Source organism: Tachyglossus aculeatus (assembly GCF_015852505.1).
Source record: "Tachyglossus aculeatus isolate mTacAcu1 chromosome 12 unlocalized genomic scaffold, mTacAcu1.pri SUPER_6_unloc_1, whole genome shotgun sequence".
NCBI classification, from domain to species: Eukaryota; Metazoa; Chordata; class Mammalia; order Monotremata; family Tachyglossidae; genus Tachyglossus; species Tachyglossus aculeatus.
In genome coordinates, this window is record NW_024044828.1 from 20205107 (window position 1) to 20228386 (window position 23280).

Sequence of the window (23280 nt, forward strand, 5' to 3'; positions counted from 1 at the left end):
TGGGGCAGATACCAGATAATCCAGTTGGACCCTTTCCCACTTAGGGCTCACAGTCTTAATCCCTGTTTTTTTAAAACAGATGAGGGAACTGAGGCCTAAAGAAGCCAAGTGAATTGCCCCAGGTGTCGCACCAGATAAGTGGCAGAGTCGGGATTAGAACCCACAATCTTTGGCTTCCCTATCCCACTAGGCCACGATGTTATGTGGCCAGAGGTTGCAGGGGGAGAGAGGATGGGGAGGAGGGAAATGGGGAGTGGATTCTCATGCTCAGAAGGAGCTTCAGTCCCACCGGGCAGCAGGAGAAGCAGTACGGAATCGTGGCCAGAGCACAGGCCTGCGAGTCAGAAGGTCACGGGTTCTAATCCCAGCTCCTCGACTTCTCTGCTGCGTGACCTTGGGTAAGTCTCTTCACTTGTCTGTCCCTCCGTTCCCTCATCTGTAAAGTGGGGATGGAGACTGCAAGTTCCACGTGGGACAGGGACTGTGTCCAACCTGATTTGCCTGTCTCCACCCCGGCGCTCAGTACAGTGCTTGGCACCTAGCAAGCGCTAAAATTCGTTCATTCAATCGTATTTATTGAGCGCTTACTGCAGAGCGCTTGGGAAGCCCAAGTTGGCAACATATAGAGACGGTCCCTACCCAACAGTGGGCTCACAGTCTGGAAGACTAAACTATTATCATTAAGGGCTTCGGCTCTCCTCCTCGCAGACCTGGTGGTAAGGGCTGCGTGAGAAGCCGGCTGCCAGGGAAACTGAGGCCCGGGGAGGGAGACGAGCCCACGGCCAGGCCGGGGGGCCTAGTCCTACACCGTCCCCGACCCCGAATAAAGGCACCGAGTCGGGGCCAGCGTCACAAGCGGTTTAATTCTGCAGCCCCCGGCCGACCCCCGCGGAGCCGCCGAGGAGACCGTCCTCCCTCGGCCCCTTCTCTTCCTGAGCCGGAGGAGGGAGAACGGGGGTGCCATCCGGGCAAAACCGCGGCCCGGTCGCCCGCTAGAGCCAGCTCTGCCGCTCCTCCTCGTAGCTCTGGGGGTCGATGAACGGGCGGTCGACGGAGCGGATCATCAGCTCCCCGCAGTACACGCACTCGGCGGCCACCAAAGCCTCCAGCTCGGCCCGCAGCTGGTCGGGCGGCGGGGCGGCCCCCGCGGCCTCGGCCTCTTTGGCCCGGGCGGGGCCCTTGGGGGCCAGGGGCGCGGGCGGGGCGGCCCCCAGCTTCAGCTGCAGCTCCTCCAGCCGGGCCTGCTTGTAGGCGGGCAGGCCCGGCCGCACGGCCTGCAGCAGGCAGTCGCCGTGGAACATGTGGCCGCAGAGGAAGAGGTAGAAGGGGCGGTTGAGCAGGGGGAAGTCGCAGGCCGCGCACTTGTCCTGGGGCTCCACGGCCCCGTAGCGGCCGCGCAGCTCCTGCAGGTCGCGGCGGATGCGCTGGGCGCTGGCCGTGGCCTCTTCCATCTCGCGCTGCAGCTCCTCGATGTGCCGGTTGTAGGCCCGCAGGGAGCCGCAGATGGCCTCCTTGAAGTGGTCGATGGTGACGAAGTCCGGGAAGAAGGGCAGCACGTCTTCGATCTTCAGCAGCGGGCAGCTGGCCAGGCAGGCCATGGCCGTCTTCACGTCCTCCTCCTCCTGCACCACGTGGCGGGCGATCTTCAGCCACAGCTTCTTGCGCAGCTCCTCGTCGTCCTCGGGCAGGTCCGCGCACTCCTTCGCCAGGTCCACGTCCACCTGGAGGAGGAGGGGTATCTCCCGTGTACCTCACCCCCCGCCCCGCACCGCCGGGCAGCCGCTTGGGCGGCTCACTTCACTTCTCTGGACTCGTGCGTAAAACGGAGATTAATAATGATAATAATAATGGTATTTGTTAAGCGCTTACTACGTGCAAAGCACCGTTCTAAGCGCTGGCGAGGTTACAAAGTCATCAGGTTGTCCCCATGGGGGGCTCACAGTTTTTATCCCCATCTTACCTGTATATGTGTATATATGGTTGTACATATTTATTACTCTATTTATTTATTTATTTTACTTGTACATATCTATCCTATTTATTTTATTTTGTTAGTATGTTTGGTTTTGTTCTCTGTCTCCCCCTTTTAGACTGTGAGCCCACTGTTGGGTAGGGACTGTCTCTATATGTTGCCAATTTGGACTTCCCAAGCGCTTAGTACAGTGCTCTGCACATAGTAAGCGCTCAATAAATACGATTGATGATGATCTTACAGATGAGACTAGACTGTGAGCCCACTGTTGGGTAGGGCCCGTCTCTATACGTTGCCAACTTGTTCTTCCCAAGCGCTTAGTACAGTGCTCTGCACACAGTAAGCGCTCAATACGATTGATTGATTGATTGAGGTAACTGAGGCCCAGAGAAGTGACTTGCCCAAAGTCACACAGCTGACAGCTGGCGGATCTGGGATTCGAACCCATGACCTCGGACTCCAGAGCCCGGGCTCTTTCCACTGAGCCAGGCTGATTAAGCTCGCGAGCCCCAAGTGGAATACGGACCGTGTCCAACCCGATTAGCGTGTATCTACCCCGGCGCTTAGTACAGTGTCTGGTACACAGTAAGCGCTTAAAACAATAGCAGAAACCAAACCAAAAAAGATAATCAGGTCAGACCCTGTCCCTCAAAGGACTCGAAGTCTAGGGGGAATGACAATATCAACAGGAAGAATAATGAGGTAATAATAATTATAATAACAGATAATAGTATCTGTTAAGCACTTTTTTTTTTAACGGCATTTATTAAGCGCTTACTATGTGCAGCGCACTGTTCAAAGCGCTGGGGAGGTTACAAGGCGATCAGGTTGCCCCACGGTGGGGCTCACAGTCTTCATCCCCATTTTCCAGATGAAGGAACTGAGGCCCAGAGAAGTGAAGTGACTCGCCCGAGGTCACCCGGCTGACAATTGGTGGAGCCGGGATTCGAACCCACGACCTCTGACTCCAAAGCCCGGGCTCTTTCCACTGAGCCGCGCCGCTGCTCATTCTGCTGCCACCTATTCTGTGCCGGGCACCGTACTAAGCACCGGGGTGGACGCGAGGCAATCAAGTTGGACACCGTCCTTTCCCCACACGGGGCTCACGGCCTTGACCCCCATTTTACGGATGAGGGAACTGAGGCAGAGGGAAGTGAAGTGGCTCGCCCGAGGTCTCCCGACAGGTGAGCGGTGGAGCCGGGATGGGAGGGCCGCCGGGCCCCCGGCTAGGGAAGCAGCGCGGCTCAGTGGAAAGAGCCCGGGATCTGGAGTCGGAGGTCACGGGTTCTAATCCCGGCTCTGCCGCCTGTCGGCTGGGTGACTTCGGGCGAGTCGCTTCACTTCTCTGGGCCTCAGTCGCCTCATCTGGAAACTGGGGATGAAGACCGCGAGCAACCGCGTGGGACAACGCGATCACCTTGTAACCGCCCCCCCCAGCACGTAGTAAGCGCCGCCCCGGGCCCGGACTCTCCCCCGCGGGCGGGACCGGGGTGGGAGAGCCCCCCGCCCCCCCCGTCCCCGGCCCCCGTCCTTCCCTCGGGGTCCCCCTCACCTGCAGGGCCAGGTCCACGGCCTCCTCGTAGAGCTCCAGCACCTTGTAGACGTGGACGCAGGCGCGGCGGTGGCCGTGTTCGGCGCAGAGGCGCAGGGCGTACTTGAGGTCGTAGTGGACGCGGCGGGGGCTCGTGCCCGCCTGCACCAGGTAGCCCAGCAGGGCGTCGGGCCGGCCGCGGGCGTAGAGCGACAGCAGGTAGTTGTGGATGGCCTGGTCGGTCTCGCCCAGCTCTCGCACGCAGAACTCCAGGTAGCGGATGGCCTGGCCGACGGACTGGGCCTCGCCGGCCGGGCCGGCCGAGTTGACCAGGGCCGGGAGGAGCCGGCGGGCGTCCAGGCGGGGGCCCTGGGCGATCCAGGCGTCCACCAGCTGGCGGGGCGTGTGGCGGATGAGGACGGGCGAGAACTTGTAGAAGAGCTGGGGGTCCCGGTGGCGGGCCAGCACGGCCAGGGCCTCCCCGTAGGCCTCGTGCTGGCAGTGGTGGGCCACCACGCGCCCGTAGTCCTGCGTGACCACGGCGAAGAACACCATGTGCTCCGTGTCCCCGTGGCTGGCCAGCAGCTCGTGGACCAGGGCCCGGCCGGCCAGCAGCCACTCCCTGTGGCGGGGGCTGGCGAGGAAGGCCTGGAACTGGTCGCGCGCCTCCAGGTAGCGGGCCCGGTCCCCGGGCCGGCCCCGCAGGGCCCCGAGCCGGCTGAGGAACAGCTCCGTCAGCCAGGCGGTCAGCAGGGCGGCCTGCGTGCGCTCGGCCGGCTTCAGCCCGGCCAGCTTGCGCTGCAGGAACTCGGCCAGGGCGGCCTCCTGCCGGGCCCCCAGGAACTTGAGGGCGATCTCCTCGAAGGAGCTCTGCGTCAGCGCGTAGCAGCGGGCGCTGTCCAGGTAGCGGCCCTGGCCGAAGCAGAAGGCGGCCTCGCGGGTCAGCACGGCGTCCAGGCAGTCGGGCCGCTCGCGGCAGTACTCCTTGGCCAGGTCGAAGCGGTTCAGGTCCAGGTAGGTGCGCCAGACGTCGCGGGCCTCGCGCCGCACGTGGTAGCGGAAGACGGCCCGCTCCGTGTGGGCCCACAGCTGCCCCGTGGCCGCGTCCTTCGCCATGCCCCGCAGCGGCCCGAACTTGTCCAGGAAGTGGTCCCGCAGGACCACCTGGCCCGTCAGCGTGCAAACCGCCTCCACCCGGTCCGCCAGCAGCAGCAGGAAGTGGAACTGGGTCAGCGCGATGGCCAGGGGCGGGCTGGCCCCGGGCCCCACGCCCGCCGGGTACTCCCACACCCGCTCCTCGCTCAGCGGGGCGTCCGGCCGGCCGCAGTCCAGGGCCCCGTACAGGACGCCGTCCCCCATCATCCAGGCGAAGGCCCGCGGCGCCGAGCGCAGCTTCGGGGTGTACAGGGCCAGCTCGCTGTAGCCCAGGCTGCCGGGGAACTCGCGGAACGGGGGCGGGTGGTCGGCGTAGGGGGCGAACAGGGCCCCGAAGCCCGGCGCCTCCGCCCCGCCCTCCCCCGCCGCCCGCGGGCCGGAGAACTGGAAGAGGCGCTGGCGGGTGGTGGCCAGGACGAAGCCGCGCCCGTCCAGGCCCCGCTCGGCCTCCAGGCAGCACACGGGCGCCGGGCCCCCCTCCTCGGTCAGCGCGTACAGCGGGCGGAAGCAGAGGTCCGGGGCCGGCCCGAACAGGCCGCCCTCGCTGGCCGACAGCTCCGCCTCGAAGATCTGGCCCTGGACGGTGCCCACCAGGATGGGCCCCGTGCCGCTCTCCGTGCCCAGCGCCTTGTTCCAGCCCACGCTCTCCACCACGTGCCCCTTCCAGCGGGCCAGCGGGCGCACCTTCGGCCCGCCGCGGTGCACGTACAGGACTTCGGCGCTGCTCAGGGCAACGAGGAGGTGGGAGCCTGGGGGGGGGGACGGCTCGTCATCAACCATCACCCTCATCGATCGTATTTACTGAGCGCTTACTACGTGCAGGGCACCGGACTGAGCGCTTGGGAAGTACAAATTGGCAACACAGAGAGACAGTCCCTACCCGACAGTGGGCTCACGGTCTAAAAGGCTCAGGGCCCCGGCTCCCTCGCCCCCCGCCCCGCGCCCCCCCCCGGCCCTCCTCACCCGTGGGGTCCAAGAACATCTTGTGGACCTTCGCTTCATCCTTGCGTCCCAGCTCCAGCTGGTTGGGCTCGTTGGCTTTGCCCAGGTCGATGCTGCGGGAGACGGGGGCCCCGCGTCACGCGGGGCGGTGCCCACGGGACCCCCGCCGCCCCCTCCCCGCCCCGCCGGGGCGGCCCCCCCCGACCGTGGCCGGCCCGGCCCACCGGAGCAGCGTGTCCCTGCCCAGGCTCATGCAAAGCTGGTTGCAGGAGACCACCAGGCTGGTGATGCGTTCCGGCGGGGTGAAGTCGATCCGCTGCTTGGTGAAGATGGGCGCCTCCTTCTCCAGCTGGGCTGTCACGAACCCTGGACCGAGAGAGAGCGGGGCAGTGGGAACGAGCGGGGAAAGGGGGTCCCGGGACGTTTTCCCAACCGCGGGGGAGCCGGCCTGCCGCCGGCCGTTTTTTGATGGTCTCGGTTGAGCATCTACCACGTGCCAGGCACCGTAAATATAAGGTACTTAGGTTGGACACGGTCCCGGTCCCACCCAGTGCTCACGGTCTCAATCCCCATTTAACAGATGAGGTAACTGAGGCAGAGAGAAGTGAAGTGCCTGCCGCCGGCCGCTTTTTGATGGTCTTGGTTGAGCGTCTACTACGTGCCGGGCACTGTAAGTATAAGGTACTTAGGTTGGACACGGTCCCGGTCCCACCCAGTGCTCACGGTCTCAATCCCCATGGAACAGATGAGGTAACTGAGGCAGAGAGAAGTGAAGTGCCTGCCGCCGGCCGCTTTTTGATGGTCTTGGTTGAGCGTCTACTACGTGCCGGGCACCGTAAATATAAGGTACTTAGGTTGGACACGGTCCCGATCCCACCCAGGGCTCATGGTCTCAATCCCCATGGAACAGATGAGGTAACTGAGGCAGAGAGAAGTGAAGTGCCTGCCGCCGGCTGTTTTTTGATCATCATCAATCGTATTTATTGAGCGCTTACTGTGTGCAGAGCATGGTCTTGGTTGAGCGTTTACTACGTGCCGGGCACCGTAAATATAAGGTACTTAGGTTGGACATGGTCCCGGTCCCACACAAGGCTCACGGTCTCAATACCCATTTAACAGATGAGGTAACTGAGGCAGAGAGAAGTGAAGTGCCTGCCGCCGGCTGTTTTTTGATGGTCTTGGGTGAGTGTCTACTATGTGCCGGGCACCGTAAATATAAGGTACTTAGGTTGGACACGGTCCTGGTCCCACACAGGGCTCACGGTCTCAATCCCCATTGAACAGATGAGGCAACTGAGGCAGAGAGAAGTGAAGTGCCTGCCGTCGGCTGTTTTTTGATCATCATCAATCGTATTTATTGAGCGCTTACTGTGTACAGAGCATGGTCTTGGTTGAGCGTTTACTACGTGCCGGGCACCGTAAGTATAAGGTACTTAGGTTGGACACGGTCCCGGTCCCACCCAGGGCTCACGGTCTCAATCCCCATTTAACAGATGAGGTAACTGAGGCAGAGAGAAGTGAAGCGGCTGGCCCTAGGTCACGCGAGCAGAGAAGAGGTGGAGTGGGATTAGAACCCAGGTTCTTCCTTCCGACTCCGAGGCCCGGGTTCCAGCCACTCGTGTCCACCTCTCTAGTCAGCTCCATGCCCCAGTAGGCGACGGGGCCGGAGGCCTCCCGTCCCCCACAGTCTCCTCAATCAATCAATCTGTGTGCAGAGCTTACTGTGTGCAGAGCACTGTACTAAGCGCTTGGGAAGTACAAGTTGGCAACATATAGAGACAGTCCCTACCCAACAGTGGGCTCGCAGTCTAAAAGAAAATTGCGTGAGCCCCCCGTGGGACAACCTGATCACCCTGTATCCTCCCCAGCGCTTAGAACAGTGCTTGGCACATAGTAAGCGCTTAACAAATACCACACACAGCATCAGTGGAGGAGCCGGGATTAGAACCCACGACCTTCCAACTCCCAGGCTTCTAACCACTATGCCGGTCTGCTTCCTCGGCCTCTCCTAAAGCCACTTCCCCATTCTGCTTCCTCGGCCTCTCCTAAAGCCACTTCCCCATCCGGGGCCCGTCCCGCGGGCCGGGGGTGGTGTCTCTTCCCGGCCGAGTTAGCGCCCTGCTCCTGCCTCCATCTGATTTCCCTTCCGGTCCGTCCGGAAGGCCTTGGCCCGTTCAGGGTCCTCGGACTCTCATTCATTCAATCGTATTTACTGAGCGCTTACTGTGTGCAGAGCACTGGACTAAGCGCTTGGGAAGTCCAAGTCAGCAACATATAGAGACGGTCCCTACCCAACAACGGGCAGACAACAAAACAAAGCATGTGGACAGGTGTCAAAACCGTGGATCAGTGGAAAGAGCCCGGGCTTTGGAGTCAGAGGTCATGGGTTCGAATCCCGGCTCCGCCGATTGTCAGCTGTGTGAAGTCACTTCACTTCTCTGTGCCTCAGTTCCCTCATCTGTAAAATGGGGATGAAGACTGTGAGCCCCAAGTGGGACAACCTGATCACCTTAAGAAGCAGTGGAAAGAGCATGGGTTTGGGAGTCAGAGGCCGCAGGTTCCAATCATCATCATCATCATCGTCATCAATCGTATTTATTGAGCGCTTACTGTGTGCAGAGCACTGGACTAAGCGCTTGGGAAGTACAAGTTGCACTGCCGGGTGACGCTGGGCAAGTCACTTAACTTCTCTGGGCCTCAGTGACCTCATCTGTCAAATGGGGATGAAGACTGGGAGCCCCCAGGGGGACAACCTGTTCACCTTGTAACCTCCCCAGCGCTTAGAACAGTGCTTTGCACATAGTATATATGTGCATATATACACGTGCATGTGCATATATATGTGCGCATATAGATGTGAATATGTTTGTACATATTTACTACTCTTTATTTTACTTGTATGTATTTATTCTATTTATTTTGTTAATATGTTTTGTTTTGTTGTCTGTCTCCCCCTTCTAGACTGTGAGCCAGCTGTTGGGTAGGGACCGTCTATTTCTGCTGCCAACATGTTCTTCCCAAGCACTTAGTACAGTGCTCTGCACACAGTAAGCGCTCAATAAATACGATTGAATGAATGAATGAAAGGGAGAGACAGACAACAAAATGGGTAGGGACCGTCCCTATATGTTGCCAACTTGTCCTTCCCAAGTGCTTAGTCCAGTGCTCTGCACACAGTAAGCACTCAATAAGTACGATTGAATGAATGAAAGTAAGCACTTAGTAAATGCCATCATTATTATTATAGAAGGGGGAGACAGACAGCAAAACAGGACAAGTAGATGGGTGTCAAAACTGTCAGAATAAATAGAATGAATAATGATTGTTATTATTATTAGCAGCGTGGCTCAGTGGAAAGAGCATTGGCTTTGGAGTCAGAGGTCATGGGTTCAAATCCCGGCTCTGCCAGTTGTCAGCTGTGTGACTTTGGGCATGTCAATCTTCTATTCATTCATTCAATCGTATTTACTGAGCGCTTACCATGTGCAGAGCACTGTACTAAGCACTTGGGAAGTACAAGTTGGCAACATATAAAGACGGTCCCTACCCAACAGCGGGCTCACAGTTATAGGTTGCCAACTTGTACTTATACTCCCCCTCTCCCCCTCATCCCCCTCTCCATCCCCATCTTAGCTCCTTCCCTTCCCCACAGCTCCTGTATGTATGTATATATCTTTGTACATCATCAATCGTATTTATTGAGCGCTTACTGTGTGCAGAGCACTGTACAAAGTGCTTGGGAAGTACAAGTTGGCAACATATAGAGACAGTCCCTACCCAACAGTGGGCTCACAGTCTAAAAGTAACTACCTGTATATATGCATATATGTTTAGGGACTGTCTCTATATGTTGCCAACTTGTACTTCCCAAGTGCTTAGTACAGATATATATGTTAAGTCCCCCTCTCCATCCCCCCCATCTTACCTCCTTCCCTTCCCCACAGCACCTGCATATATGTATAGATGTTTGTACATATTTATTACTCTATTTATTTATTTTACTTGTACCTATCTATTCTATTTATTTTATTTTGTTAGTATGTTTGGTTTTGTCGTCTGTCTCCCCCTTTTAGACTGTGGGCCCACTGCTGGGTAGGGACCGTCTCTAGATGTTGCCAACATGGGCTTCCCAAGCGCTTAGTCCAGTGCTCTGCGCACAGGAAGCGCTCAATAAATACAATTGATTGATTGATTGTCCTTCCCAAGCGCTTAGTCCAGTGCTCTGCACACAGTAAGCACTCAATAAATACGATTGATTGATTGACTGAATGAATGAGGGCGATTGTCCCCCTCTCCATCCCCCCCATCTTACCTCCTTCCCTTCCCCACAGCACCTGCATATATGTATATATGTTTGTACATATTTATTACTCTAGTTATTTATTTATTTTACTTGTGCCTTTCTATTCTATTTATTTTATTTTGTTAGTATGTTTTGTCTTGTTCTCTGTCTCCCCCTTTAAGACTGTGAGCCCACTGTCGGGTAGGGACTGTCTCTAGATGTTGCCAACTTGGACATCCCAAGCGCTTAGTCCAGTGCTCTGCACACAGTAAGCGCTCAATCAATACGATTGATTGATTGATTGATTGAATGAATGAATGAAAGAGGGCGATTGTCCCCCTCTCCATCCCCCCCATCTTACCTCCTTCCCTTCCCCACAGCACCTGCATATATGTATATATGTTTGTACAGATTTATTACTCTAGTTATTTATTTATTTTACTTGTACCTATCTATTCTATTTTATTTTGTTAGTATGTTTGGTTTTGTCTCCCCCTTTTAGACTGTGAGCCCACTGTTGGGTAGGGACTGTCTCTAGATGTTGCCAACTTGGACATCCCAAGCGCTTAGTCCAGTGCTCTGCACACAGGAAGCGCTCAATAAATACAATTGATTGATTGATTGTACTTCCCAAGCGCTTAGTCCAGTGCTCTGCACACAGTAAGCGCTCGATTGATTGATTGATTGATTGAATGAATGAGGGTGATTGTGGGGTGAGGGGAGAGAGGGGGCTGGTGGGGGGCGGGGCCGGTCCTGTCAGGTCATTCATTCATTCATTGGGTCATTCATTCATTCATTCATTCGGTCTGATGGAGGGTGGCCTGTGTGCAAAGCCCTGGGAGAAGCGTTGGGCTACTTACCAGAGTGCGGGATGCCCAGGGCGGGGGGCCCCGGCGGCACCACGGCGGGCCGCCACAGCGAGTCTTCGTACTCATCCAGGATGGACGCCATGATGGCGGCCAAGGAGGGACGGAGGGAGGGAGGACCGATCGTGGCCTCCGCGGACCCCGCTCCCCTCCAACGGGAGGCCGGCCCGACCCGTTACGCGAGCCCGGGGCTTCGGGCCTACCGCCCCGACTGCGCCTGCGCCTTAACGACGCGACCAGGAGGGGGCGTGCCCTACAGGAGCACAGCTGGCGAGGGGGCGGGGCCTGCGGGAGTAGCGTATGGGGGCGGAGTCATAAGGGGCGTGGCCTGTGGGGAAAGGGGCGGAGCCAAAGTGGGCGGGGTCATTTATTTTATTTGGTTAATATGTTTTGTTCTGTTGTCTGTCTCCCCCTTCTAGACTGTGAGCATGTTGTTGGGTAGGGGCCGTCTCTAGATGTTGCCAACTTGTACTTCCCAAGCGCTTAGTACAGTGCTCTGCACACAGTAAGCGCTCAATAAATACGATTGATTGATTATTTATTTATCTTACTTGTACCTATCTATTCTACTTATTTTATTTTGTTGGTATGTTTGATTTTGTTCTCTGTCTCCCCCTTTTAGACTGTGAGCCCGCTGTTGGGTAGGGACCGTCTCTAGATGTTGCCAACATGGGCTTCCCAAGCGCTTAGTCCAGTGCTCTGCACACATTCTGCATTGAATTAATGAATTTATTGAGCGCTTACTGCATGCAGAGCACTGGACTAAGCGATTGGGAAAAGTTGGCAACATCGAGAGACGGTCCCTACCCAACAGTGGGCTCACAGTCCAGAAATGGGAGCTGAGCAGGAAAGGTTTCAGTAATAGCGAGTGAGGACCAAGGGAGGACACTGGGCTTTCCCCGAAAGGAGCGTGCAGGGAATCAATCAATCGATCGTATTTATTGAGCGCTTACTGTGTGCAGAGCACTGTACTAAGCGCTTGGGAAGTACAAGTTGGCGACATATAGAGACAGTCCTTACCCAACAGTGGGCTCACAGTCTAGAAGGGGGAGACACAGAACAAAACCAAACATATTAACAAAATATATACAAAAAAAATAAACAAAACAAAAACAAAATTCAAATCCTGGCTCCGCCAACTGTCAGCTGTGTGACTTTGGGTAAGTCACTTAACTTCTCTGGGCCACAGTTCCCTCATCTGTAAAATGGGGATTAAGACTGGGAGCCCCCCATGGGACAACCTGATCACCTTGTAACCTCCCTAGTGCTTAGAACAGTGCTTTGCACATAGTAAGTGCTCAACAAATGCCATTATTATTATTATTATTAAGTAGACAGGTGTCAATGCCATTAAAGTAGATAAATAGAAAATAGAATTATCCATACAGACCAGCAGGGAAGCAGCCTGGCATAGTGGCTAGAGCCCGGGCATGGCCATCAGAAGGGCATGGGTTCTAATCCCAACTCCGCCACTGGTCTGCTGTGTGACTTTGGGCAAGTCACTTAACTTCTCTGTGCCTCAGTGACCTCATCTGTAAAATAGGGATTGAGACTGGGACACGTGGGATTTGAACCCATGACCTCTGACTCCAAAGCCCGGGCTCTTTCCACTGAGCCACGCTGCTTCGATAAATAAATAACTTCAATAAATAACTGTGGTGTTAGCTAAGCGTTTACTATGTGCCAGACCCTGTATTAAACAGTGGGTGGGAATACAAGCAAATTGGGGGCCTCATGGGGCTCACAGTCTTAATCTTTATTTTCCAGATGAGGGAACTGAGGCCCAGAGAAGTGAAGTGACTCGCCCAAGGTCACACGGCAGACAAGTGGTGGAGCGGGGATTTGAACCCATGACCTTCTGACTCCCAATCCAGTGATCTAGGATTAGGTCATTCATTCGTTCAATCGTATTTATTGAGCGCTTACTGTGTGCATCTTACCTCATCTTACCTCCTTCCCTTCCCTACAGCACCTGTATATATGTATATATGTTCGTACATATTTATTACTCTATTTATTTATTTATTTATTTTACTTGTACATATCTATTCTCTTTATTTTATTTTGTTAGTATGTTTGGTTTTGTTCTCCGTCTCCCCCTTTTAGACTGTGAGCCCACTGTTGGGTAGGGACTGTCTCTCTATGTTGCCAACTTGTACTTCCCAAGCGCTTAGTACAGTGCTCTGCACACAGTAAGAGCTTAATAAATACGATTGATTGATTGCAGAGCACTGTACTAAGCGCTTGGGAAGTACAAGTTGGCAACATACTGCTTCTCTAAATATAATTGATTGATGATCAGCCCCCGCCCCCAGCTTCTCACTTTAGGCCAACCCCTTCCCCGCTGCTTTCCGGGGGGTGGAGGAAGGGTGTAGTTAATCAGTCAATCAATCAATTGATCAATCGGTGCTATTTATAGAGCCCTTAGGTGCGGCATGACTCTTTACTAAGTGCTTGGGGTCGGGGGGAGAAGTAAGGTTTGACTGGTAGACATGATTCCCGGCTCTCAAAAAGCTTCCACTGTAACTGGGGAGGCAGATATGAAAGTAAATTCCAGGTAAGAAAAGCAACTATGGAGATTTGTAGCCATAACTTGTCCTTCCCAAGCGCTTAGTACAGTGCTCTGCACACAGTAAGCGCTCAATAAATACGATTGATTGATTGATTGAAATAAGGGCTGAGGGGGTGGGGACTAGCAGGGGACCTCAGTGCTCAGGGGTGGGGAGAAATTGTAAAGAGTTGCCAACTTGGACTTCCCAAGCGCTTAGTCCAGTGCTCTGCACACAGTAAGCGCTCAATAAATACGATTGAATGAATAAAGAGGGAAAATGGTAGGGTGGCCTGCTGGATAGAGGGCCGGCTTGGTAATCAGGAGGAGCTTTTGTGAGCAGGGAATGTGTCTGTTCAATTGTTATATTGTATTTTCCCAGGTGCTTAGTAGTGTATTCTGCATACAACGTGTGCTCCGTGGCTCAGTGGAAAGAAAATGAGCTGTGGAGTTAGAGGACATAGTAATAATAATAATAATAATAATGGCATTTGTTAAGTGCTTACTATGTGCAAAGCACTGTTCTAAGCACTAGGGAGGTTACAGGGTAATCAGGTTGTCCCACGGGGGGGCTCACAGTCTTCACCCCCATTTTCCAGATGAGGGAACTGAGGCTCAGAGAAGTGAAGTGACTTACCCAAAGTCACACAGCCGACAAGTGGCGGAGCTGGGATTTGAACCCATGACCTCTGACTCCAAAGCCCGGGCTTTTTCCACTAAGCCACGCTGCTTCTCTGGGTTCATGGGTTCCGGGGTCATGGATTCAAATCCCGGCTCCGCCAATTGTCAGCTGTGTGACTTTGGGCAAGTCACTTAACTTCTCTGGGCCTCAGTTACCTCATCTGTAAAATGGGGGTGAAGACTGTGAGCCCCACGTGGGACAACCTGATCACCTTGCAACCTCCCCAGCGCTTTGAACAGAGCTATGCACATAGTAAGCACTTAATAAATGCCATTGTTATTATTATTATTCTCTGTGCCTCAGTTACCTCATCTGTAAAATGGGGATTAAGACTGTAAGCCCCCCCCCGTGGGACAACCTGATTACCTTGTATCCTCCCCAACGCTTTGAACAGTGCTTTGCACATAGTAAGTGCTTAATAAATGCCATTATTATTATTATTCTCTGTGCCTCAGTTCCCTCATCTGTAAAATGGGGATTAAGACTGTGAGCCCCCCCGTGGGACAACCTGATCACCTTGTAACCTCCCCAGCGCTTTGAACAGTGCATTGCACATAGTAAGCACTTAATAAATGCCATCATCATCATCATCATCATTACAATTCACTGACCTGGGTTCTAATCCTGCCTCTACCAGTTGTCTGTTTGACCTCGGGCAAGTCAGTTAACTTCCGTGTGCCTCACTTCCCACATCTATAAAATGGGGATTTAGACTGTGACCCCCACGTGGGAGTTGGATTATGTCCACTCTGACTAGCTTGTCTCTACCCTAATGCTTAGTACAATGCCCGGCACTTAATAAGCTCTTAACAAATACACTTTAAATAAAATGAAGAGGGGTTTGGGGGAAGGGGCTTGGTTCAGGATGGCTTCTTGGAGGAAGTATGTTGCCAACTTGTACTTCCCAAGCGCTTAGTACAGTGCTCTGCACACAGTAAGCGTTCAATAAATTCGATTGATGATGATGATGATGAAGTGATGATTTCAGTAGGGCTTTGAAGAAGGGGAGAGTGCTGGTCTGTTTTGTTGTCTGTCTTCCCCTTCTAGACTGTAAGCCCATTGTTGGGTAGGGACCGTCTTTATATGTTGCCGACTTGTTCTCCCAAGCGCTTAGTATAGTGCTCTGCATATAGTAAGCGGTCGATAAATACAATTGAATGAATGAATGAGAGAATGAATGAGTACAGTATAACAGAGGTGGTAGACACATTCCCTGCCCACAGTGAGTTTACAGTATAGAGCGGGAGACATTTCTATTTAATAGAAATAAATTACAGATATCATCATCATCATCGTATTTATTGAGCGCTTACTATGTGCAGAGCACTGTACTAAGCGCTTGGGAAGTACAAATTGGCAACATATAGAGACTGTCCCTACCCAACAGTGGGCTCACAGTCTAAAAGGGGGAGACAGAGAACAAAACCAAACATACTAACAAAATAAAATAAATAGAATAGATATGTACAAATAAATTAAATAAATAAATAGAGTAAAAAAATATGTACAAACATATATACATATATACAGGTGCTGTGGGGAAGGGAGGGAGGTAAGATGGGGGGATGGAGAGGGGGACGAGGGGGAGAGGAGGGAAGGGGCTCAGTCTGGGAAGGCCTCCTGGAGGAGGTGAGCTCTCAGCAGGGCCTTGAAGGGAGGAAGAGAGCGAGCTTGGCGGATGGGCAGAGGGATTGGGGGCATTCCGGGCCAGGGGGAGGACATGATGATATGTACACAGTGCTGTGGAACTGCACACAGTAAGCGCTCAAAAAATACGATTGATTGAGAGGGGTGATTATTAAAAGGAGCAAATCAGGGAGTGGAAGAAGAGAAAATGAGGGCTTAGGAAAGGCCTCTTGGAAGAGACGTCAATAAAGCTTTGAAGGTGGGGAGAGTGATGGCGGGATATGAGGAGGGAGGGCATTTCAGGCCAGAGGCAGGGCGGGGGCCAGAAGGCGGTGGCGAGATAGACCAGATCGAGTCCCATTGAGCAGGCTGGCACTAGAGTAATCAATCAATCGTATTTATTGAGCGCTTCCTGTGTGCAGAGCACTGTAGCCAAGTGTGTGGGCTGGGCTGTAGTAGAAAAGCATAAAGTAAGATAATAATAATAATAATACATATTATACATACATACATATCTACTCTTATTTTGTTAGTATGTTTGGTTTTGTTCTCTGTCTCCCCCTTTTAGACTGTGAGCCCAATGTTGGGTAGGGACCGTCTCTATATGTTGCCAATTTGTACTTCCCAAGCACTTAGTACAGTGCTCTGCACATAGTAAGCGCTCAATAAATACGATCGATGATGATGATAATAGCATTTATTAAGCGCTTACTATGTGCAAAGCACTGTTCTAAGCGCTCCGGAGGTTACAAGGTGATCAGGTTGTCTCACAGCGGGCTCACAGTCTTCATCCCCATTTTACGGATGAGGTAACCGAGTTACAGGGAAGTGAAGTGACTTGGCCAAAGTCACACAGCTGGCAGTTGGCAGAGCCGGGATTTGAACCCATGACCTCTGACTCCAAAGCCCATGCTCTTTCCACTGAGCCATGCTGCTTCTCTGTAACTACCCTAGTGCTTAGTACAGTGCCTGGCACGTAGTAAGCGCTAAACAAATACCATTACGAAATAAAAAGGGCTGCTCGGTGAATACCACCGATTGGATCAGCACACGGTCCTCACAGTGCTCTGCACACAGTAAGCGCTCAATAAATATGATTGATTGATTGATGGATCACGTCCGCACCTCAGTTCCCCCTCTGTAACCTGGAAAGGATAGTCCCAGCCCTGGCCGGTGCCAAAATAAACCAGAATCTTACGGGTTCCCGGCTCCCAGGAAAAGGTACGAACACCAATCAATCAATCAATCGTATTTATTGAGCGCTTCCTGTGTGCAGAGCACTGTACCAAGCGCTTGGGAAGCCCAAGTCGGCAACATATAGAGACGGTCCCTGCCCAACAGCGGGCTTACAGTCTAGAAGGTAGGACAGGGCAAGGTGAATGAGTGCTTTAAAGCCGACGGTAAGGCGTTTCTCTTTGAGAAGTGGATGGGCAACTGTTGGAGGGTCTTGAGGAGTGAGAAGAAAGGGACTGAATGTTTTTGTAGAAAAATCATCATCATCATCATCATCAATCGTATTTATTGAGCGCTTACTGTGTGCAGAGCACTGGACTAAGCGCTTGGGAAGTACAAGTTGACTGGATCGGAGGGGGGAGAGACGGGTGACGGGGAGATCAGTAATCAAGGTGAGATAGAATAAATGCGCGGATTAATGTGGTAGCAGTTGGGAGGGCAAATTATGGTTTAACAGAGAAGGAGGGAAAGAGAGAAGCAGTGTGGCCTAATGGAAAGAGCATGGGCTTGGAAGTCAGAATCAATCAATCAATCATATTTATTGAGCGCCTACTGTGTGCAGAGCACTGTACTAAGCGCTTGGGAAGTCCAAGCTCGCAACATCTAGAGACAGTCCCTACCCAACAGTGGGCTCACAGTCTAAAAGAGGGAGACAGAGAACAAAACCAACCATACTAACAAAATAAATAGAATAGACATGTACAAGTAAAATAAATAGAATAATAAATATGTACAAACACATATACAGGTGCTGTGGGGAAGGGAAGGAGGGAAGTTGGGGGGGATGGAGAGGGGGACGAGGGGGAGAGGCTCAGTCTGGGAAGGCCTCCTGGAGGAGGTGAGCTCTCAGTAGGGCCTTGAAGGGAGGAAGAGAGCCAGCTTGGCGGATGGGCAGAGGGATTGGGGGCATTCCAGGCCCGGGGGTCGATGGTGGGACAGGCGAGAACGAGGCGCTTTATGAAGCGCTTACTATGTGCAAAGCACCGTTCTAAGCGCTGGGGAGGTTACCAGGTGGTCCCACGGTCCCATTTTCCAGATGAGGGAACTGAGGCCCAGAGAGGTGAAGTGACTCGCCCCAAGCCACCCAGCTGGGAGTCAGAAGACCTGGCTTCTAATCTTTGCTCTGCTACTTCCCCGCGGTGTGGCCTTGGACATGTCCCTTAAATGCTCATTGCCTCACTTTCCCCATCTGGAAAATGGAGATTAAATACGTGTCCGCCCTGTCCTTTAGACTGTGAGTCACAAGTGGGACAGGGAAGCAGCATGGCCTAGTGGATAAAGCCAGAGGACCTGGGTTCGTTCATTCATTCAATCGTATTTATTGAGCGCTTACTGTGTGCAGAGCACTGGACTAAGCGCTTGGGAAGTACAAGTTGGCAACATATAGAGACGGTCCCAACCCAACAGCAGGCTCACAGTCTAGAAGGCGGGCTCAATCTAATCCTGACTTCACCAGGTGCTGTACTAAGCGCTGGGGTAGATACAAACTAATCAGGTTGGACACAGGCCATGTCCCTTAGGGTTAATTGATAGGGGGTTCTCAGCCACTTGTCTCCTAAGTGACTTTGGGTAAGTCATTTAACTTCTCCGTGCCTCAATTTCATCAACTGCAAAATGTGGATTCAATACCCGCTTTCCCTCCTGCTTTGCCTGTGAGCCCCATGTGGGACAGAGATTGTGTTTGGCCTGATTAACTTGTTTCTACCCCAAAGCTTTGAACAGTGCTTGACACATAGTAAGCCCATAACAAATACCATTAAAAAAAAAAATATATATATATATATATATTCATGACTGACCTGATTGTATTGTATCTATCGCAATGCTTGGAACAGTGCTGGCCTGATTAACTTGTTTCTACCCTGAAGCTTTGAACAGTGCTTGACACATAGTAAGCCCTTAACAAATACCATTAAAAAAATATATATATTCATGACTGACCTGATTGTATTGTATCTATCGCAATGCTTGGAACAGTGCTTGACACATAATAAGCCCCTAACAAATACCATTAAATATATATATATATATATATATTCATGACTGACCTGATTGTATTGTATCTATCGCAATGCTTGGATCAGTGCTGGCCTGATTAACTTGTTTCTACCCCAAAGCTTTGAACAGTGCTTGACACATAGTAAGCCCTTAACAAATACTATTAAAAAAAAAAAATATATATATATATATATATATATATTCATGACTGACCTGATTGTATTGTATCTATCGCAATGCTTGGAACAGTGCTTGACACATAATAAGCCCTTAACAAATACCATTAAATATATATATATATTCATGACTGACCTGATTGTATTGTATCTATCGCAATGCTTGGAACAGTGCTGGCCTGATTAACTTGTTTCTACCCCAAAGCTTTGAACAGTGCTTGACACATAGTAAGCCCTTAACAAATACCATTAAAATCCCAAGCGCTTAGTACAGTGCTCTGCACACAGTAAGCGCTCAGTAAATACGATTGATTGATTGAGCTGCGGGAAATCGAATTGGGGTCTGCGATACCAGTTGATTCCACCAGGCGGCGCCACACACTCGGACACAGTCAGACCATCTTATTCATTCATTCATTCACTCGTATTTATTGAGCGCTCACTGTGTGCAGAGCACTGTACTAAGCGCTTGGGAAGGACAAGTCGGCAGCAGATAGAGACGGTCCCTACTCAACAACGGGCTCACAGTCTAGAAGGGGGAGGCAGAACACAAAACAAAACATGGAGACAGGGGTCAAAATAGTCAGGACAAATGGAATTCAAGCTATATGCACATCATTGACAAAATAAATAGAATAGGAAATATGTACAAGTAAAATAAATAGAGTGATAAATCTGTACAAATATATATACAGGTGCTGTGGGGAGGGGACGGAGGTAGGGTGGGAGGGTGTGGGGGAGGAGAGCGCTTATTGAGAGCTTACTGTGTGCAGAGCACTGTACTAAGCACTTGGGAGAGGAAACTACAACAATAAACAGACACGTTCTCTGCCCACAACGAGCTTACAATCTAGAGGCCTTCCCAGACTGAGCCCCCTCTCCATCCCCCCATCTTACCTCTTTCCCTTCCCCACAGCACCTGTATAGATGTATATATGTTTGTACATATTTATTACTCTATTTATTTTACTTGTACATATTTATTCTATTTATTTTATTTTGTTAATATGTTTTGTTTTGTTCTCTGTCTCCCCCTTCTAGACTGTGAGCCTGCTGTTGGGTAGGGACCGTCTCTAGATGTTGTTAACTTGGACTTCCCAAGCGCTTAGTACAGGGCTCTGCACACAGTAAGCGCTCAGTAAATACGATTGAATGAATAGAGGGGGAGACAGACATTGATTAGATTGCTAGAGAAGCAGCGTGGCCCAGTGGAAAAAGCCCGGGCTTGGGAGCCAGAGGTCATGGGTTCTAATCGCGGCTCTGCCACTTGTCAGCTGGGTGACCTTGGACAAGTCACTTCACTTCTCTGTGCCTCAGTTACCTCATCTGGAAAATGGGGATGAAGACTGTGAGCCCCACGTGGGACAACCTGATCACCTTGTATCCCCCCCAGTGCTTAGAACAGTGCCTTGCACATAGTAAGTGCTTAAAAAATGCCATCATCATCATTATTATTATTATTAGAAATTCATTCATTCAATTGTATTTATTGAGCGCTTACTGTGTGCAGAGCACTGTACTAAGCGCTTGGGAAGTACAAGTAGGCAACATATGGAGACGGTCCCTACCCAACAGTGGGCTCACAGTCTAGAAGATAAAGTCTAGAAATAAATAAATTGTGGGCAAGTACAATGCTTTGCACATAGTAAGTGCTTACCAAATGCCATTAATATTATTATTATTATTATTATTATTATTACATAAGGGCTGTGGGGCTGGTGAGAGGGTGAATTAAGGGAGCAAGTCAGGGTAATGCAGAAGGAAAGGGGAGAAGAGGAAAGGAGGGCTTTCAGTTCATCCATTCATTCAGTCGTATTTATTGAGCACTTACTGTGTGCAGAGCACTGTACTAAGCGCTTGGGAAGTACAAATAAGGCTTTGAGGTGAGGGGAGAGTCATTTTTGGATATGAGGAGGGAGGGCGTTCCAGGATAGAGGCAGGATGTGGGCGAGAGGTCGGCAGCGAGATAGACGAGGTCCAGGTACAGTGAGAAATGGTAATGGCAAGAGACTGGGCCCAGTTTGCGGCCCATACTGGTCTCCCAGTGGGCTCCCAGCTGCCCCTAGGGAATGGGCACCAATCAGGATGGCGGGGCAGAGTCCAGAGATGGAAAAGAGAAGCAGTGTGGCTCAGTGGAAAGATCCTGGGCTTGGGAGTCAGAGGTTGTGGGTTCAAATCCCAGCTCTGCCACTTCTCAGCTGTGTGACTTTGGGCAAGTCACTTCACTTCTCTGGGCCTCAGTTCCCTCATCTGGAAAATGGGGATGAAGACTGTAAGCCCCACATGGGACAACCTGATCACCTTGTATCTCCCAAGCGCTTAGAACAGTGCTAGGCACATAGTAAGCACTGAACAAATACTATTATTATTATTATTATTACTATTATTATTATTATTATCATTGTTGTTATTATTAAAAGAGCAGTACAGCATAGCAGATAGAGCCCGGGCATGGAAGTCAGAAGGTCACAGGTTCAAATCCCAGCTCGGCTACTTGTTTGCTCTGTGGCCTTGGGCAAATCACTTCACTTCTCTTATGCCTCAGTTCCCTCATCTGTAAAATCAACCAATCAATCAATCATATTTATTGAGCACTTACTGTGTGCAGAGCACTGTACTAAGCGCTTGGGAAGTCCAAGTTGGCAACATCTAGAGACGGTCCCTACCCAACGGTGGGCTCACAGTCTAGAAGGGGGAGACAGAGAACAAAACCAAACATATTAATAAAATAAATAGAATGGGAATGAAGGCTGTGAGCCCTATGCCGGACAGGGGCTGTGTCCAACCCGATTTGCTTGTATCCACTCCAGCACTTAGTACAGTGCCTGGCACATAGTAAGCGCTTAATGAATACCGTTTAAAAAAAAAATCAGGTCTGAGTCCTTTTCTCACGCTCCGGGAAGTAACTCTTCCTTTGTGGGGAGCGGAGGGCTGTTCCCAAGGCTTGTTGAGACAAGAGCTTCCCCTCCCTCCCTGCAAAACCGTGCCCTCCTGGACACCTCATTTCATGGGAGAAAGACCAAAGGGATGAAAGACCAGCGCTTAGAACAGTGCTTTGCACATAGTAAGTGCTTAACAAATGCCATCATTATTTTTATTATGAAGATATGGGGGCCCCCTCAACAACAGGAGTCTTAGAACAGTCCTTGACACATAGTAAGGGCTTAACAAATACTATTATTATTATTACTGTTAGTATTTATTAGGGAAACATGGCCCTCCCACTGTTGGGCAGGGACTGTCTCTATATGTTGCCAATTTGTACTTCCCAAGCGCTTAGTACAGTGCTCTGCACACAGTAAGCGCTCAATAAATACGATTGATGATGATGATGGCCCTCTGGGGAAAAGCACGAGCCTGGGAGTTGGAGGCCCTAGAGTCTAATCCTGGCTCTGCTGCTGGTCTGCTGGGTGACTGGAGCGAATCACTCCACTTCTCTGTGCCTCAGTTCCCTCATCTGCAAAATGGGGATTCATTCATTAGTTCATTCAATCATATTTATTGAGCGCTTACTAAGCGCTCGGGAAGTACAAGTTGGCAACATATAGAGACAGTCCCTACCCAACAGCGGGCTCACAGCCTAGAAGGGGGAGACAGAGAACAAAACCAAACATATTAACAAAATAAAATAAATAGAATAGATAGGTACAAGTAAAATAAATCAATAAATAGAGTAATAAATATGTACAAACATATATACATATATATAGGTGCTGTGGGGAAGGGAAGGAGGTAAGGTGGGGGGGATGGAGTCGATAAGCACTTAGTGACAAAATGCTTGGTCAATTCCGGACTAGCCTGGACTCCCAATGGCCAGCCTTAAACGGTTCTCTCCCTGTCAGTCAGTTGTATTTATTGAGCGCTTACTGTGTGCAGAGTACTGTACTAAGCCCCCTTCTATTTATTTTGTTAATGATCAATCAATCAATCATATTTATTGAGCGCTTACTGTGTGCAGAGCACTGTACTAAGCGCTTGGGAAGTACAAGTTGGCAACTTATAGAGACGGTCCCTACCCAACAGTGGGCTGACCGTCTAGAAGGGGGAGAGTGTGCGTTTCGCTTTAATTCTATTTGTTCTGACGACTTGACGTATGTACATACATATATACAGGTTTATATAGAGTTTATAGTTTATATATAGTTTATGTATAGTTGTACAGATTTATTACTCTATTTATTTTACTTGTACAGATTTACTATTCGATTTATTTTGTTAATGATGAGCTGACAGTCCAGGGGGTGAGACAGATATTAAAATAAATTGCAG

General features: G+C 51.2%; 1 protein-coding gene across 1 annotated transcript; it reads right to left on the reverse strand.

The window, feature by feature from the left end:
• Positions 1-901: 901 nt before the first annotated feature.
• VPS18 (VPS18 core subunit of CORVET and HOPS complexes) lies at positions 902-10934 on the reverse strand. Its single transcript, XM_038741197.1, has 5 exons — positions 10743-10934; positions 5825-5966; positions 5622-5713; positions 3525-5407; positions 902-1721 (listed from the first exon to the last, which is right to left on the reverse strand). Exons 1-5 carry the CDS (start codon positions 10831-10833, stop codon positions 993-995), a joined length of 2937 nt encoding a protein of 978 aa, XP_038597125.1. The 5' UTR covers positions 10834-10934; the 3' UTR covers positions 902-992.
• Positions 10935-23280: the final 12346 nt, after the last annotated feature.

Excerpts from the sequence above, each read along its gene's own strand:
- VPS18 (XM_038741197.1), bottom strand. The coding sequence starts at position 10,833 with ATGGCGTCCATCCTGGATGAGTACGAAGACTCGCTGTGGCGGCCCGCC. Across the intron at positions 5,967-10,742 it reads CCTGGGCATCCCGCACTCTG|GGTTCGTGACAGCCCAGCTG; the intron begins GTAAGTAGCCCA and ends CTCTCGGTCCAG. Across the intron at positions 1,722-3,524 it reads CCGTGGACCTGGCCCTGCAG|GTGGACGTGGACCTGGCGAA; the intron begins GTGAGGGGGACC and ends CTCCTCCTCCAG.